Source organism: Lissotriton helveticus, chromosome 3_1 (genome assembly GCF_964261635.1).
Source record: "Lissotriton helveticus chromosome 3_1, aLisHel1.1, whole genome shotgun sequence".
In the NCBI taxonomy this organism is placed as follows: domain Eukaryota; kingdom Metazoa; phylum Chordata; class Amphibia; order Caudata; family Salamandridae; genus Lissotriton; species Lissotriton helveticus.
The window spans coordinates 1,809,101,912-1,809,120,272 of record NC_136061.1 but is presented as its reverse complement, the minus strand read 5'-3'; the positions used below and the strand labels follow the sequence as shown (position 1 = coordinate 1,809,120,272).

Below are 18,361 nucleotides of genomic sequence, written 5' to 3'. Positions count from 1 at the left end.
ACGCTGTTTCATATGGTGTTGTTGTCTCCACTCTTTCGCACACTGTTCCCATGCTCCCACAGTTTTTTGTCTGGTGGCTCCGCTTTGTGGCGCGGAAAAGTTCTCCGAAGAAAACTGACGTAGGTGCACCGGGGTGGGGCTTATGTGACCTCACTGACATCACGTACGCGGAGGACACCTGGGCGGAGTCGCTTGATGCCGCCCCGCCCCCGGCGCGCAGGGATGCTGTGGCAAAAAGTTGCCAGATCCTGTCTCATGCCTAGGGATAATTCTACGTGAAGGTATCTGCAGCTCGAATCATCTCTACCAGATACATCGTACTCGTACAATTGCCTGCTTCCATTGTCCCGCCCCATTGGACCCCTCTTTCCTCACCCCACCCCAGAGAGATTGGTGGTCCAAGACCCCACTTCATGTGTAAATCCTGGCTTATTCCCTACCACCCAACCAGATATAGAATCCCAAAGGCTGGACACCTTGGGTAAAAAAATATTTTCTCCCGCCAGCCTGGCATTGCAATCTGTGTTCACCTCATACCTTTTGGGACGTTACTCCAATTTCCTTTGGAATTCTGTTGCACATATGCTGCCCATGGTCTCGGAGGAGGCCCAGGCCATACTCTCCCAAGCTGTGGCAGATGGGAAAGAGACTGCTAAGTTCACAATTCAATGTTGTCTGGACACGACCGACTCGCTAGGCAGAGTGGTTTCTTTGTTGGTGATTGTAGGAAGGTAGGGTCCTTCTGCATGGTTATCCCCACCTTTTACCTAGTGTTGCTATTTTTGTCTGACTAGTGTGATTGGGATTCTGCTAATCAGGACCCAAGTTTCTGGGCTTCTTCCCTAAATTGTACATGGTGAGTACTTAGATACACCCCAGATTGGCTACTGGTGTACCCTTGAAAGTCCCTAGAAAATGATACCGAGGTACCCAGGGCATAGGTACACTAGCGTCCCACATGGACTCAAGCATGTATTATGCCACCCATGGGAGACCACTCAAATTGTGCCTACAGGCCCTCCATTGCAGCCTGTGTAAGCTGGTGCAAGTACCTCTTATGGCAGATATAATTTCCTTATATCTGAGGTCACTGTACTATAAGTCACCCCTAAGGCAGGCTTTTCAATCCTGAAGGCAGAGTGCCCGCTTATAAGTGTAAGGGTACCCCTGCATGAGCAGGACATCCCTACAATCCAGTGAGTTAATTCTCCCGGGTTTTAAGTGCATCAGCCATTACGATATATAGAGTCGCCATTCTTCAGTACGCGATGGCTAACTCTAAACTGGCTGTAACGAACCCTGTCGTGTTTGGTATCAAATATGTTGGAATCATACCCCAACACCGTAAATGGTGATGAGGTTTGATTCCAGATACTGTGAAGCTCCTCCAGGAGGCCCTCCGTGCTCCTGGTACCAGTCTTCCAAACCCGGAGAGCAAACTATCGCAGCTGCCCAACAGAGACACGGTTCTGCCCTCCTGCTGCTGAGTCAAGCTCGAGCAGGAGAAGGCAGTACAATAGGTTTCCTGTCCCAGAACAGGACTTATTGTATTGGGATAAGGTGGGGGCACTTGCTAGCACCAATAGACTGCTTTGAAACGCACATTTGTGCCCTCCTTGCATACTCCAGTTAAAATCAGTTCAGGAAGCAGTTTGCTCCGGGTCTGTCGTGAAACTGGATAAAAGACGTGGGAGTATCCTCCCCACTGTCTAGCACCTCCCCTGGGAGACACCCCTGTATCGTCCCAAACCTTTCCTTAGGGTACTTAAGTGCTTGCCTGTAGGTGGGTCCCTAGATTAATTGTGCGACTAGATTCAGTTCCGAACCCACTTCATCTTCAACCGTCTGGGCACTTTGGACTTCATTGGTTTTCGCTTTGGGAACGTGGACTGTAACTGGGAAGACTCCTCCTGGTCTCATCGTCCTGCCAGTCTTCTGGGTCGTCTATGCTTGTGCTCCATACATGTACTCTTCAGGCCTGTTGACCTCTAAGACACCTGAAGAAATCTCCCTTAAAGTGAAGGAGTCACTTCCCTGGAGCAGTACCCCTGTGCATCGCATAGACTTGCCATTACCAAGACTTGTTGACTCTCTTTTCCAGAGACTTTGGGCTCCAAGAAGTTCCAGCCTCAAGCACCCTGCACCTCATACTTTGCACCATGTGCCTGCATCCTTTGGTGAGCTGCTCGAGGTCCTGTTGCGACCCCTGTGCCTTTGCCCCTTGGGTCCTCGTGAGGGTCTTCTTGGCTCCAGTGGGCTCTCCTGCTCGCTCAGGGCCTGCTCTGACTGCTCATGGTGAGTCACTTTGACCTTGCTGGTAGCTGCAGCCTCCAGGCTTCTTTAGTTTCCCCACTGACCATTATGGGCAACCAGTGGGAGGCAGGATACGCAATTACCTGGACCATTGGAGGCCGATAACATCAGAGCACTGGGTTCGACAGATTGTTCAAAAGGGCTACTCCCTCTCCTTTGTGTCTACCCCTCCACTCATGCCACCCATTTGCAGCAGGCGGATGTAGGACCATCTCTCCTTAGTCCTCCAGGAAGTAGCAGTTCTCTTGGTCAAGGAAGCCATAGAGAGGGTACCAACGCCAGAAGTAGGTCGTGGTTGTTATTCCCACTGCTTTCTGGTGCGCAAAAAGGACAGAGTCCTTTGTCCTATCGTAGCACTGCATATCCTCAAGTTCTTCCTGAAAAAGGAGAAATTCAAAATGCTTACGCTTGCTTATGTTCTGTCTGCCCTTGGCCCAAGTGATTGAATGGTAGCGTTGAATTTGCAGGATCCATACTATTCCAGTCCTGTGTACCCACGAACATTATCTGCTGTTCTCGCTGGCCCTCGAGCACCTTCAGTTTGCTGTGCTCCCTGGTGGTCTTACAGAGCCCCTAGGATGTACACCAAGGTGATGGCAGCGGTTGCAGCTCATCTTTGAAGATAAGGGATGCCAGTCTTCCCCTATGTCGATGACTGACTGGCTGATGAAGAGAAGGTAGGCCCAGGCAGTTGTCTCCCACTTCTAGACTACGTAAGACCTCCTGCACTAGCTGTGGTTCACTATCAATGTGCCAAAGTCACATCTGACTTCCGCTCGGACACTTTCGTCGGAGCTAGCCTTGATACGGTGCAGTTTTGGGCTAATTCTCCCAAATGGCGAGTGCAGGATATTCATTCTATGATACTGATGTTTCAGCCTCTGTACTGTTACGGTGAGATTGACTCAGAGGCTGCTGGGTTTCATAGCCTCCTCCATCCTTCTTGTGACACATACCCATTGGCATATGAGGGCGCTACAGTGAGACCTGAAGTTTCAGTGGGCACATCATCAGGGGAATCTCCCCTACATGGTCCAGATCGCTTTGGGGACTGAACAAGACCTGCTGTGGTGGCTTACAAACCTCGATTGGGACAGTGACAGACCCTCTCCCTTCCCCGGCCAGAGTTGACTGTAGTGATGGATGCTTCACTCTTGGGATGGGGCGGCCATCTCAGAGAGATGGAAAACAGAGCTTCACATCAACCTGTTGGACCTCTAAGTGATCCGGCTTGCATTGAAAGCCCTTCTACTTTCAATCGGTGGAACGCTGGTACAGGTTTTCATGGACGAAACAGCCCCCGTATGGTATTGCAACAAACAGAGCAGGGTGGGGTAGTGGACCCTTTTTCAAGAGGTGCTGCACCTCTGGTCATGGCTGGAACAGTAGGGCAAATCCCTGGAGGTTCAACAAATGGCAGGCAGGTTCTCCGAACGCTAGGGCGGACAAACTCAACCGAAGATGCCTAGCGGATCACAAATGGCGTCTCCATCTGGAGGTGGTGCAAGATCTCTTCCAAGAATGGGGAGAACCTGTATGCTCGTTCTCGAGGGAGGCGGATAGATCGAATGTAAGCAATTTTGGTTGCTGAAATTTCCAAGGCGTATCTCACTCAGAGCTGATTTTCATCTTCAGTGGAGCTCAGGCATCCTTCACGCTTTTCTGCCAGTACTAATTCTGCCCAGAGTTCCCAAGATCTTGAACGTCCAGGTCCAAGTCATTCTTGTGGCTCCAGATTGGGCACAGAGATTCTGGCATCTTGAGCTGTTGAGCATGAGCATAAGTATGAGTCCTCCGATCAGGTTGCTTCTTCGGGAGGATCTTCTGTTGCAGCAATAAGTAAGTAAGTATTTATTATGCATGATTGATTAAAACCGTTGCATTCATAACATTACAGGCTGATGTCAAAAAGAATAGTGTTAGATAAAACTGTTAAAAAAATAGATACAAGATAAAAAACCTTTGTTTTAGAATAGACCCGGAGGTCTATGCTAACTATAGGCCTATTTCCCTCTTGCCAGCCTTTGCTAAAATCGTGGAGAAACATGTACATACATCTCTCTCTAGTTTTCTTGAAAGCCACAATCTGTTACATTCCACTCAATCCGGCTTCCGTACCAACTTGAGCACCGAGACAGCGCTGCTGGAAGTTACGGAGGCAATCAAGGAGGTATTGGATGCAGGTGGAAAGGCCATGTTGCTGATGCTCGACTTGTCGGCGGCCTTTGACACCTTTCCCCATGAGGGTCTCCTTACCAGACTTAGTGAGATCGGTCTGCGGGGGGGCGGTACTCAGCTGGTTCAGATCTTTTTTAGCGGGCCGCTGCCAAATGGTCTGGGCCCCCCCTTGTACGGCGGTAGTGCCGCCACTGGAGGTCGGAGTTCCCCAGAGCCCTACTCTTTTTAATATCTTTATGACCCCTCTGGCGGCACTGGCGGAGTCGTTCGGGGCCCAGATCGTGTCGTATGCCGACGACACTCCGCTCCTCTTCACGTGTGGGAAGGGGTCTGAGTTCAACGGCGAGAACATCCAAGAGTGCCTTGGGGCTGTTTTTAAATGGTTCCAGCTAAACAGCCTCAAGTGTAACTCAGATAAATCTGAGGTCCTCTTTTTTGGCTGTCGATCTGATCCAAGCTGGCAGGATTGGTGGCCTGTAAATATGTTTCCTCCCTCAGCGGCATCTATGATGGCCAAGAATCTTGGAGTTAAAATCGATAACGGCCTAACGCTGAAGTCCCTGATTCTTGGTTTAGCAGGAACATGTTTCGGCCTCCTTAAGATGCTCCGTAAGTTCCTTCCCTTACTTTCGTTGGCACACAGGAAAACTACAGTGCAAGCCCTTATTGGATCGCGGCTTGATTATGCCAATGTCCTGTACTTGGGCCTGCCGGAGTATCTTCTCCAACGTCTACAGTGGTTCAGAACTCGGCGGCTCGGGCCATTTTTGGCCTACATAGGCGAGCCAGAGTGTCTGACCTCCTGTACACTCTTCACTGGTTGCCTATCCGGAAACGGATTGTTTTTAAGGCACTTACTTTGGCCCACAAGGCTTTTCATGCTACTGGGGCCAAATACATTCAGAAGCGGCTGGCTCTCTATCAGCCTGCCAGATCTCTAAGGTCAGAGTTGCAGGCTCTGGCGGTGGTCCCAGTCCTAAGAAGAGTACGGACTGGTGGCCGGTCTTTCAAGTGTCTGGCGCCTCAGCTCTGGAATACCCTGCCGATTACTCTTCTTAGGAATACCAAATTGTTGGCCTTTAGGAAGGACCTAAAATCCTGGCTTTTTGCTCAGTAGGCCTGCTCCCTTGCCACTTGTCACCCTATTTTCACTGTAGGTCAAAAAGCGCCGGGACACTCCTAGGAGTAGCCGAGCGCTATACAAAACACCACCTAACATTAACATTAACATTAACAAAGACATTAAATTAGTCCTATTGTGCTAACACTGCTGGCTCAGGTTTGCAGCGTTGTTTGAAGTTATTAATTAAGCTGTATAATTTGAAGCCGATAGTGGTCCAGTTCAGTTTCTACTGTAGTCTTTAGTATGTCTCTACTGTGAAGAGCAAGTGTTTTTCAGTCTCAGTGCTATCAGATTAATGAATTTTGTTAGGCGACAGTTTAGCTGCACTAGGGCGGGATTAAAACACAGCATCACTGCCTGCCTGCAGGACCTTACACCATGCAAGTTAAATAGTGGTTTTAACAGACTTTTCCGTATGTCATCTGGCTTCTTGCATATGCATATAATATGAATCAAAGTTAAAGTGTCATTCGCACACAAACGGCAGGAGTGAAAGGCCCCTCTTCTTTCCCACGGTGACATAAATGGGTTGATCGGGCCGACACCCAGCCGTAGACTTAAATTTTTCTTTGGTCGCCAGCTTAGTTCCAACCTTGAGGTAGGGCTGAGGTTTTAGAACTTCATAGTTGTTAAGCACGATCCAGCCGTGAGCTCTCTTGGATACCGATTTCTTGTCCTCGATAGCTGATATGATCTTAGTAGATTTTGTTACTATTTTTTTGAAGACCGGATGGCTTATTGAAGCATTCCAAGCGTCTGCCAGACCGAGGGACTGCAGGGAGTTCTGAAGGTAGACGGTAGCTGGCAATTTTCCTGTGCGGGACAGCTCTAGCCAAAGGTGATTGTTCAAGGACCCTGTCTCCCTACCTCTAATTTTGTGCCTACTCTTTAAGAAAGCTCCCTGCCTTTCTATTTCCTGTTTCTGGATTCCGAATTCCAGCCTTATTTGAGTTGGTGAGACGTCTTTTGGGAGCTGGAATATCGCCCGATTGGAGGTAGAGATTATGCTGTCAAGAGTGGCAGCATCTCGGCCTGTCATGGATTCACTCCCTTAGGTGATGACTGGCTGTCGTTTTGCTTGTAGGACTTTTAAAAGGGGGTCTAAAGTTAAATCCAGCAGCAGTTTCTTCAGGGGCTTTAATGCCAAGCAGGTCATTACTCCCTTCCTTCGTAAGGCTTCAAGCTGTTTTTTAAAAGAATTGTTTTCATCTAAAAGTACGCCCAAATACTTGTAGGAAGTTACTTGGTCCATGCATTTGCCTTCCATGTACCAGCTGAGATTTGACTTCTTATGGTAGTTTACACTCATATCTTTTGATTTTTTTAAATTTATTTTTAATGCGTTCCTATGAGAGAATTTATGGGTGGCATCTAACAGGTGCTGAAGTCCAATCGGTGTTTCTGCTAATTAGCACCAGGTCGTCGGCATAAACTAAGTTTGTCAGTACCATGATGCCTAGCTTCGGGGAGTGTGAGGAGCAGGCATCCAGTTCTGCCGGCAAGTCCGCCAGGAAGAGGCTAAAGAGTTTAGGGGCCAGGACGCATCCTTGCTTTAAGCCCTTTCTTGTTGTCATTTTTTTCGAGAGATGCCTTCCAGCGCCTAGTTTAATTCTGACACATGTGTCGGTGTGCAGCTGTACAAGTTGGTCTAGGAGGATTAACGGTATCCCCCATTCTTTGAGCTTTGACCAGAGTTTAAATCGATCTACGTGGTCAAAGGCCGCTGAATAGTCAATGAAGCAAAGATACAAGGGTTGTTTGCCTTGCTTCGCGGCATCCATGAGCATGGTTAAGGCCATAATGTAAGTTATGGTTCCTTGCCCTTGACGAAAACCCGTTTGGGTCGTTGGTATAATGCTATTTTTTGTGGACCAGGCGACCAGATCTTTAAGTAAAATACCTGCATAGTATTTGGCCTCAGTGTCAATCAAGGCTATTAGGCGATAGTTGTTTGGCACGGATCGCGCCCCTTGCTTGAATATGGGACTGATGATAGAGCCTCGCCATGACTCTGGGACTTCAGTTGATCTTATGGCGTGCACTATTACTGGGACTAGTGCATAGCTCCAGAAGTCAGGGTCCTGTTTGTATAGCAACGGAGGTATGTCATTCGGTCCTGGTGCACCTGCTCGTCTGCCTCTAAAGATTTGTTTACGTATATCTTCGTTCAGGGTTGTTTTTTACACATCTTCTAGATGTATTGGGCAGTTATGGCTTAATGCAGAAGCTAACTCAGGCTGTGGTTGGTTCGATGGTTCTGTACCCACGTCATATTGGGGCTTTTGGTTTCTTTCCTTCCTAAAGGTGTTTTTTGTGACCGCATGGCTCGGGAGGCCTTCGGGAATGGATGTTTCTGGTACTTGGTCGTTGAAATGTTTAGATAAGTAGTCTACCCAGGTGAATTCGATGATGTTGGAAGTAATGCCTTGGTGATTGGGATGCAGCAAACGGTTGACCGTTTGCCAGAAGTTAGCACTGTTTTTCTGGTTTGCATCGAACTTAAGTTTCGCCCAAAGTTCATCGTCTTTTGCTCTTTTCTTCTTCCATCTCCTTCGTTTTAATGAGGCCCTTATCTCGCGGGGTGTACATTACAATTTCCGATTGTTTGGGTATTTTACGTAGTTGCTTAAAAGTTTGATTTATAGTTAGTTTTAGTTTTTTAGAGACAGGACTGTTTTGTACATAATTTGGAGCGGTTGCCGATTTCCCTTGTTTCTGGCAGTTGCACTGTGAGTATTTGTCTCCTAGAGTTTTGACAAATATTTGCCACTTTCTATTGGATGGGTTGAGTTGACTTGCCCTTGGTTGTATAGAGTTTGGGCGTCAGCTGCTATTGTGTCTATATTATTGGAGTTGCACCTTATTCTTCTTAGCAAGATGGAGTTGCTGTTTTTTGGGATTTGACAGGCTCCTGTTGGAATATTCAACTCTTGTGGGAAGTGGTCACTAAAATCGCTGTTACCGATCTAGGGCATGATTCTGCTCCCAAACCTGAAGACACTTCGTCTTCATGAATGTAAATTAAGTAGCGACAGTTGACAGTTTTCAACCCCCCCTCCATCACCGCCACCTCCACCCCGATGTTTGCAGTGTAATTTTGGCAGCCAGTCGACCCTCCACCAAGATGATATATGCCTGCCGTTGGAGCAAGTTTGTGGCACATTGTACAGATAAACATATTGATCCCCTATCTGCACATCTTTCCCAGGTTCTTTTGTTTATTCTGACCCTATCCCAGCAGGGCACTGCTTTGGGCACATTGAAAGGTTATCTGTCTGCCATATCGGCATGTCCATGGTGTCCCATCAGCCATCCCTGTTCAAATCCCCTATTGTAAATAGGTTTCTCAAAGGTCGTCAACATGTGTTCCGCCAGTTCTGTTCATTGTGCCACAGTGGGACCTCAACTTAGCCTTCCTAGTGGCAATTACATCTACTGGAAGTGCCCATGAGCTACAAGCTCTGTCATCTCAACCTCCGTACCTTACCCTCTACCCAGGCAAACTGGGTCGAGGGTAGTGTAGTGTAGTTCCTATATTCCCAATAGGCTCTGCGCATTGGAATAGTGTATCCTGTAGTTTAGACGTAGGGCTAGGTCTCTACCGAATGCACTAAACTTAATTGTGTGTGTGCCAGCTAGCTCAGAGGTCACTAGAAACTTTCTTGAATAAACAAGAAGGGAATAGTTTCTGACAACCTGTCAAAAGATGACAACTTTGTTTCCCAAGAATAAGAAATATATCTCCAGAGTCGCGGAAACAATAGATAGTTATTTTACTCAGTCAATCGTGCATGCTTCGTTTCACCAGAAGTGCAGAGAAAAAAAGTGGCGGGCGTTTTCAATAAAATATTTATTGAACAGTCTTCTTTCTCAAGCATAAGAAATGAACTGCTGCAATTGTAATACTTGCGGTAAACTACAAAGCGTACAGTACGAAGAGTATTATAAAATAATATTGTAAAAGCATGATATGGTTTCTTTAGCCATAAAATACCTAAAATGCATAAAATACATACAGTGATAATTAATGACTAAAAGTACTCAACTGGTGCTTCTAAAATACGCCTACCCTGGTGTACCTAACCTAGGTCTAGTACAAGGGAAGAAATAAGTAAGGTGTAACCTAGTTTTAGTATTCTTTGCCAAGAATCTATTGCAAGAATTCTCTTAGGGTCTAATCAGCTCCGTACCTTGGTTTTAGAATGTAGGAGGTCTGGTATCTCTCTCTCAGGACTTGACTTCCCAGCAACCCGCAAGGGTAGCCTGGAAACACTGGAGCTGGATTTCTCGGCAGGAGAAAGTTCAGCGTCTCAGTACGTCAGCTGGAGGGTCGGCTTCCTTAGGCACTTGCTGCAGTAAGGCGCGTCGGGCAAGTAGATAGTCGAACTGCTCTAAACCACCGTGTGTTTGTTTGGACAAGTGTGGGCATATTTATACCTTGAAGGTGCCGAGTCTGACGTAAGATTGGACATAATAACGTCATTAGAGACTTAATTCTCTGAAAACTCCATGAGTTCTTGGATAAATCAATATTCATGCAGGGGGAAGTCCCTGACTGCTGAAGGCGATTTCCAAGAAATCGTTGTAGATTTTCGGAACTAGTGGAAGTAGCCAAGCCGTATTAGGACTACTTGAGCTATGTCTTAATATGGTTATGATTTCTATGCCTATATAAGGATACAATATTGTATACCTATATAAGGGCATGAAACGGGAAAATTATACTTGGGTCCTAAAACGCTATACAACACCCGCTCCACGTATTATGTCTAATATTACTAAATCTATAAGCATAGAAAACATAACTAAAGCATGTGGTTATAATCCCACCCAAAATACACGAAATGCATTAAACATGGTTTATACTCATACATGAGTATTTGTCTTGTACGCATTTTACAAGCAATGGCTGTCATTAAAAAATGCTATCTAAATGAAACATGAAATGACAGTTATGAAATGGCTCTAAATTTACAGAAGAAAAAAGTTGAGACCATTCCATAGCATAATATATAGACAGTGTTTTCATGAGATAATGCCAAATATTTGTCTATAGGAAGTATCAAATGAATTTCTTGTTCTCTAAGAATAGTTCTACTTCAAGCAGATTACTTTGTGCCAAGTGAAAAGGGTCTGCCTATTCTGTGATGAAGAGAAAAAGTTTTCAAATGTAGATTGTAGAAACATAGAGTTCCCAAGTTAGAGGGTTTGTTTTAAAAAAAACGAAGGCCGAATTTCAGAGTTCATGTAACGCTGTGTGCACTTTCAAAAGATATTCTCGGTGTCGGGAGAAAACATCAAATCATCTAAGCTGGCAAAGAAAACATCTACCACAGTTGGTGAAAGTGGAACTACTTCATCAAGTAGATCAAATGTGCTTAGATGTGAAACATCGCCGTCAGCGTCAGTCGCATTAGCAATGTTAGATGTAGATGGTACCTGTGTGCCTGTTGTTCCACGTACCTCACCAATAGCTGGATTTACTGGTGAGATCTATATTTGTATATTTTGTATATTTTTGTATATTTCTAAAGCGCAAACAATCGCTCCGAAAGGAGCATCCTGGCGCTGACTAAACAGTGTGCAATAAAGTCAAACAGGAAGCTATATGAGGGAGATTGCATAATCATCAGAAAGCGAAAAGATCCACGTTTTGAGTTGTTTTCTGAATTGGTTTTCCTGAGTTAGAGTTCTAAGATGGTTAGGGATAGAATTCCACGCTTTACCAGATAAGAAAGACAAAGACTTGCCTCCTTTAGTCTTAAGTTTGAATTTTAACGGCTTGATTAGATTCTAACTTGAGGATCTTAAAGTCCTTACGGGACTGTAATGTGGAAACCGTTTGATGAGGTAAATCGGGCCAATGCCATTGAATGCTATAATTAAGATTTTAAACAGATCTCAATGAATGCCGTCATCAGGATTGGCAGTCGTTGGGGGCAACACGATGCATGAGTCGTTACCGGACCTAGCAAGGCGTTAACATCCGTTGGCAGTGCTGATGGAAGTGTACGACAGATGTCTAACACGCATTCTTCTCCGCAAAGCAGGCATCGTACAACAGGTAAGATGCAATCTTGCCAGATTGGTCTGAATGAAAGGAACCAAGTGGTATACAGATCTCTTAAACGAGCCAAGCTGAGAATCTGTGTAATTGTGTCCGGATACCGCATGGCTAGGAGAGCTTGTTCCATGGTAGTCTGGGTATCGCTAGTGACTGGACTTGCCACATCGGAGCAGGAGAAATAAAAATAGAATTCCTGCTACGAGTCCCAAAATAAGAGGCAGACCGCCGAACACAGAGTGCACGAAATTTGGAAAAATGCCGAGGACTGCTTCGAATGGTGTTTACAGTCCCGAAAAGATCGTCTTAAATACATGTGCGATGCCACTGGTATCAGCCATGTTTAAGATTTCACCTAATATTTTTATGAAATGTAATGGGCAGTTAGTTGATAATAATGCATGTATCTCTGCAGAAGTCCTTGCAACCTGCAGATCATACGTTTCTCTAGACGAGGTCTGTGGCACAGTTTGTTGTAAAAGAATGGCTTTCATTCTGCTTAAAGTATCAATTCGTATAGAAGAGATATTCAGTGAAGGCCATAACGCCGTCTCCCTGTCTGTAGTACTCTTTGGATACAATACTTGCATCCAACAAGTGACCCTGGCCGACACACTAACCAGATAGGCTTTTCCTGGCAACATGCCACAACAGCTGTGATCGTTGAGCATAACATAGCTCCCATTGGAAAGCAGCCTAAAAATTGGTTCTATCACGGCCGCTGGAGTACGGTGCATGTAGCAAGAAAATTATTTAAAATACCTTTGCAGGCTCCATGTAGGTTAATACCTTCACATAAAAGTGTACCGCTTAGTGAGTTTTTACAATTTTTTGTACTAAGAAATACTTCCTTTCCCCCACTCCAACATTTGTGTGTGTATGGTAAAGACCAGGTTGACTTAATGTATCCTTTACCCAACCTTTCATACAGGCCCACTGGTATATGCTGTAGACAATACTGAAATTGGAAAATCGTCACTGGTATCATGATTGTGCCGTGTATTATCCATTCAACGACAGGTTTCTCAGAAACTGTTAATGGTAATCTATCCCGTTTTTTAATGCTCAGCACCGTATAGTCTGCCCTCTTTGTGCCAAAGAGATTTGTTTATCTGTAAGGTTAAAGACAGTAAACAATGACGTGGTATTGATTAGACGCCATGGCACATAGCCTGAACGGAGATTTTGCAACGTCCAGCCTAGTAGCATTATAGAACGCAATTGAGACTGGCCATGTTGTAACATTAGGAAATCCTGTTCTATTATATCAATCGCAGATGATACAATGCTGTCCAAAGAATAAATTCTGGAGGACAGTCATTAACCCATTGTCCACTATAGAGAGAGCTTTCTCCAAATTAATACGATCAATTTCTCGTATTTTTTCTGCAGTTTCCATTTACGTTATTTTCCAAGCTTCATTGTAAGCAGAATATATACCGGCGTATATGAAATGTTTTTGTCGTTTGCGAGGTCCGAGTAAGAAGTCTCGCAAGTAAACGCTTTTTTAATTTCAGGAAGTGTGGATTTCTGTAGCCAATCAAGGCATAGTTTTCCTACACTGTATGTGGTGACTATCCCTGGATGTTGTCTCTGGGCATCCTTCCTACTGAAGTTGGTAACTCCCTTTCATGTAGGCCAGTCCATCACCCTCCCTACCTTTTATGCTGTGACTCCCCCTCCTAAGATGAGGAGAGACTCCGTCGGCTGGACCCAAAAAGAGTGCTGTCATTCTACCTTGACCACACAAGAAAGTTCTGGGTGGTTGATGAAGTCTTTGTTGGGTATGCTGTAGCTAAAAAAGAAAAGGCAGCACAGAAACTTACCATCTCATGATGGATAATGCCCTGCATTAAAATCTGCTGTGTGTTGGTCAAAAATCAAACTTCTGAGGGTTTGCAAGCTCATTCCACCAGAGCCAAGGCTGCGATCACAACTTTAGCTTGCAGAGTTCCTGTCCAGCATATCTGTCTGGCAGCAACGTCGGCTTTCCTGCACACATTTACAAAACACTACTGCATGGACAGCCAGGTCTGACGAGATGGTAATTTTGACCATCGAGTCCTACAGAACTTTCTAGTCTAATCCGTGTCACAACCTCACCTCCAGTGAGTTATTGCTTCGGTGTCTATTCTAAGATTAAGAATCTACCGCTAGAAATCTCTTTCAGATGAACAAGTTACTTATGCTCAGTAGCTCTTTATCTGGTAGAAACTCGATCTAGCTGCTGATTCTTTGCCAACGCATCCATCCTCCCTGCTCTGCGAACGGATTTCAGAGTGAAGGGGTGCTTTCCTTTTAAGGGCCCAAGCTTAAAGCAGAAGTTTTAAGTGTTCTTCGTGGCTCCATGCTTCTGGCGTGGAATGTTGCAGAAAGAAACTGATGTCAGCACGCTGGGGTAGTCCCTATATAGGCACAGCGCACGTCACTTCTGATGACGCCACATGGAGGCGAACAACACCGCCTACTGTCAAGCAGGCTGCTGCTCACCAAAAATGTCCGGATCCAGTCTGACGCCTGGTCATTCATCTAAGGTGAAGAATCTGCAGCTAGATAGTCTCTACCAGTTAAGGCATTACAGAAGGTAAATAACTTGTTTGGCTATTCCATTTAAATGGTCCTCCACTCTAGAAAATATTCTTCTCTGTTTCAAGATTTTACAAATTTCTTTCTCTCCCCGTTACCCTTTTTTCTTTTCTTCTTTCCTCTCTTGCCCGTACCCAGCACTGTGAAACTAGATAATCTCCTGGTAATTGTATTGTATTATTTATAAATGTGAACAAACATAATATTTCCACAACACATTGCTTCCTCAACCAAAGAGATACTGCACAGGTACACTTAGCTATGCTACGTCAATAGATCTAGGACTAGGCGTAGTGATCAGTATTTAATTGCGCAAGACTGGCAAGAGGTTACAAAGGCTATATAGTGCCTGTTGAATTAAGTCATGCATTTACCCATGGCGATGCTTATTTTGGCCCAGAATTTCCACTAGCCTAGGCACCAGTTACTGCCATCTCCTGCCTTTCTCATTCACAATGCTGTGGAATCTAGCAAAACTTTAACAAGAGTAAAGAGCAAGGACTTAACAATATGGTAGTTACTTTTAAGTGACCCCATTACTCTTAGCCTGTGGGCTCTTTTGCTTTATCATCATGCTCCGACTTCTCAGACAAAAAAGATACACTAGTTACCTCTGTTTTTTTCTGAACACTGGAACCAGGTGGGGAGGGTGTGTGTCCTGTACCATCATGCACAGCTCTGTATTAACAACTTTTAAAGCAGTGTCTGGTTACACAAATCACTGGCAACAAGGCCCATACATTGATAATAGTCAAAAGAATAAGGCCAAAGAGTAAACAATTTACCATAAAGTCAACTTTATCCTTCTCATGGCTTTTTCTTTTCTTTTACCAGCTCCAATACTTTTGGCATTGGTAGCAGGAGAGGCAGCTGGGATCATGGAAAATATTAGTGATGATGTCATTGTTGGACGATGTCTTGCAATCCTAAAAGGAATATTCGGAAGTAGTGCTGTTCCTCAGGTATGTTGAGAATTGTCTTTATTCATTTATACATATATTTATCATTCCCTAACACATAGTTTAACATAGGTGTTTAGAAAACTGTCTTCTGGTGAGGGGGTACAGCCGCCATTAATACCATAAGATGCAGCAATCCAGTGCCTAAAGGTACCATTTTTTAGGTCTCGCCTGACCGAGCGCATGCGCTGTTCTGGCGAGACTTTTAGTAAGGGCTTAAAATGCTACCATGGCCGGCCTACATCTTACGTGCATGTTCGCGGGCGCGTGCTTACAAGCAGAGGCGCATATGGCTTTCCTTGTCATGCTCATTAAGCGCATCGCTCGCTGCGCTTGATCACGATTGCGATCACTTTCACGGCCGCTTTGCTGTTCTCAGTGAGCCAGTATTTTCACGGCCGCGTTACTTTTACAGCCGCGCTGCCAATGCTGCTTGTATATTGCCACCCATATACCTATCTTTATAACTGCTGCCTGTTTCAACCGTTATTACTCGCTCCTAATTTTAGACCCAATATAAGCAAATATGGGATTTGAGTTTACAGAGATGAACAATATTGCTTTTGTAAATCACGTGCTGTTACTTTCCAAAATCAAGCAAAGGAATAATTTACCAGCTACAGGCCTGTTTGTGGTGTATGGCGATTTTACTGCATCTCATTGTGGGTCATGGGGTGTCTCCTTTTTGAAATAGTGCCTTACGGAGTAGTGCTTTGGTTTATGGTCTGAGAGACCTGCGGTGAAAATGCATAAATAGATTCTCAGCTCCCTTGGAACCACTTCTGGTGCCTTGCTACTCCTAACGCCACCGCACAGGTTCATTCGCTGGTGCATGGGTGTGGCCTTAAATACAAAAATCGTCTCTGTTAGTATAAGTAGTTGGATACTACTCTAATGAAAAAACTAAAAGGGGGTTCCATTTTAAAGCTGAGGAGTGTAAATAAAAATGCATTTAAAGTAAGACTCGAGATTCCCTATTCATGGTCGTTGAATGGAGCAGTGTGTTTTGATGTTGTCTTCCTTGTCGTCATGGCCTATGCTTTCCTGTAAACTGTTGTCTGCTTCTTATTTGCGCAACTTTGGCAATGGTGCGGTAAACCTCAGCTTCCGCTGATAAATTGCGGGAAAGAGGGGGCAGCCTGGGAGCGCAGTTTCCTCTGGGAGGAGTTAAAATGTATGTACCGCACTGTATCACCGCATCCCCACAGCAAAAACCCGGGCCAGCAGGCTGTGCCAGCCCATTCTCGTCTGCAGGACAAGGGCTTCCCTGAGCTGCCCCTCACACTCTTTCCTCCAGGCCCCTCACACTTCACATCTGTGCTCTCCCACATCTCCACAACCCCACAGCACAAACACTCGGGCCTGCAGGGGGCGCCGGCCCACTTTCGCCTTCACAGCACTGCTTTCCAGAGCAGTCCCTCATCTTCCCTCCGAGCCTGTGCAATCCCACCTCTCCACATCCCCACAGCAAACACCCGGGCCTGCAGTGTGTGCCAGCCGGTTCTCCCCAGGGCCGGACTGGCTGTAGCGGGCACCGGGCGTTTCCCCTGTGGGCCGCCGGGGTGGGGGCTGATTTTAGGTCCCTGGGGGCCTTTTTGTGACAGGGCTGCTTTGAAGCATAGTTGCAATATCGGCCCCTGTAACAAAATCTGCCAAGACCGGCCCTGGCAAACATCTCAGCCACACCCCCAACACCCCAGGGGACTGGCCGAGCACTTTGCCAGGGCCGGTTTTGGTTCCCAGTCCTGCCCTGGTTCTCACCTGCAAAACACTGGCTTTCCTGAGCCCGGCTGTCAGAGCGCCAAACCTCCCTCCCAGCCGGACCAGCTGATTCCATCGGCAAACACCCGGGCCTGCAGGGGGTGCCGGCCCACTCTCGCACGCAGAGCACTGCTTTCCAGAGCAGGCCCTCCCCTTCCCTCCAAGCCTGTACAATCCCACCTCTCCACACCACCAAAGCAAACACCCGGGCCTGCAGTGTGTGCTATTCCGTTCTCACCTGCAGGACACTGGCTTTCCTGAGCACCCCTCCCCCCTTTCCCTCCAGGCCCCTCATTCTTCAAAACTGTGCTCTGCCACCCCTCCACATCCCCACAGCAAACACCCTGGCCTGTAGTGTATGCCAGCCCGTTCTCGGCTGCAGAGCACAGACTTTGCAGATCAGACCCTCCTCTATGCCCCGAACTCCCCAACCTGTTCTATCAGGGGGTGCCGGCTAACTATCACCGACAGAGCACTTGCTTTCCGGAACAGACCCTCTCCCTTCCCCAAACTCGCATGCTTTCACACCACTCTACATTCCCACAGTAGGCATCAGGCAAAGGTTGAGTAGTTGTCACACGCCTCCCAGCATTCCCACACACAGACCTTTGTATCCAAGCAGCTAGACACTGCACACACATTTGAGCACCTGTTAGTTGGATGAATTGGATAGGAATAGAGAAAAGTTGTGAAAGAATGTTTGGGAGTTCACTGTAGTCCAAAAGGTTTGGGATGTTTCAGGAGGGAAAGGTAGAGGTGGAATATTTAAAATAAATATATATATATATAATAATCAATATATTCGTTTTTACAGGTATAGATGCATCTAAACATATACATATATGTACACATATGTTAATACATGTATACACACCTATTTATGCTATACATAGTATTGCATTTGTATTTATAGAGCTCTTGCCATAACCCTCGTCAGGCCTAAAGCACTTTCTGGGTGGTTAGATGGCATCATTTATATAGCTCTTATCCTTAGAGAGGCAGGGACATGTTCTGCTTTCTAACAGATTCCTGGGTGCCCATTGGAGTGTATGGTGGTAAAAGTGGTTTGGCCTATAACTAGCATACTGGGTGATGTGTGTGAGGTTTGATGACGTGGTGGAACTTTGGATGTGGCCTAATGGCTAGATCGGTCGACCTCGAAGTTTGGGAACTGTGTTCCTGTCTCGGCAGGGATGCTCAACATCCTGTGATTTTGGGCAGATCACTGAATCTTACTGTGTCTAACAAGACAAAGGAATGTGTTAATCTGTAACTCATCTGTTGCTCATGTAAAGCGCTCCGATACCTTCAGGTCGAGTTCGCACTATATAACCCCCCCCCACCCCCCTCTAAAACCAAGGTAATATTATACGGCAA

At 45.9% G+C, this 18,361-nt stretch overlaps 1 protein-coding gene across 3 annotated transcripts in view; it reads left to right on the top strand.

The window, feature by feature from the left end:
• KDM1A (lysine demethylase 1A) overlaps positions 1 to 18,361 on the top strand; it is a 1,206,177-nt gene that overhangs the window by 1,014,383 nt on the left and 173,433 nt on the right. For all 3 annotated transcript variants that reach the window (XM_078682705.1, XM_078682704.1, XM_078682706.1), the window contains exon 17: positions 15,099 to 15,226. In XM_078682705.1, coding sequence (XP_078538831.1) covers positions 15,099 to 15,226 — 128 coding nt within the window. The remainder of the gene's footprint in view (positions 1 to 15,098; positions 15,227 to 18,361) is intronic.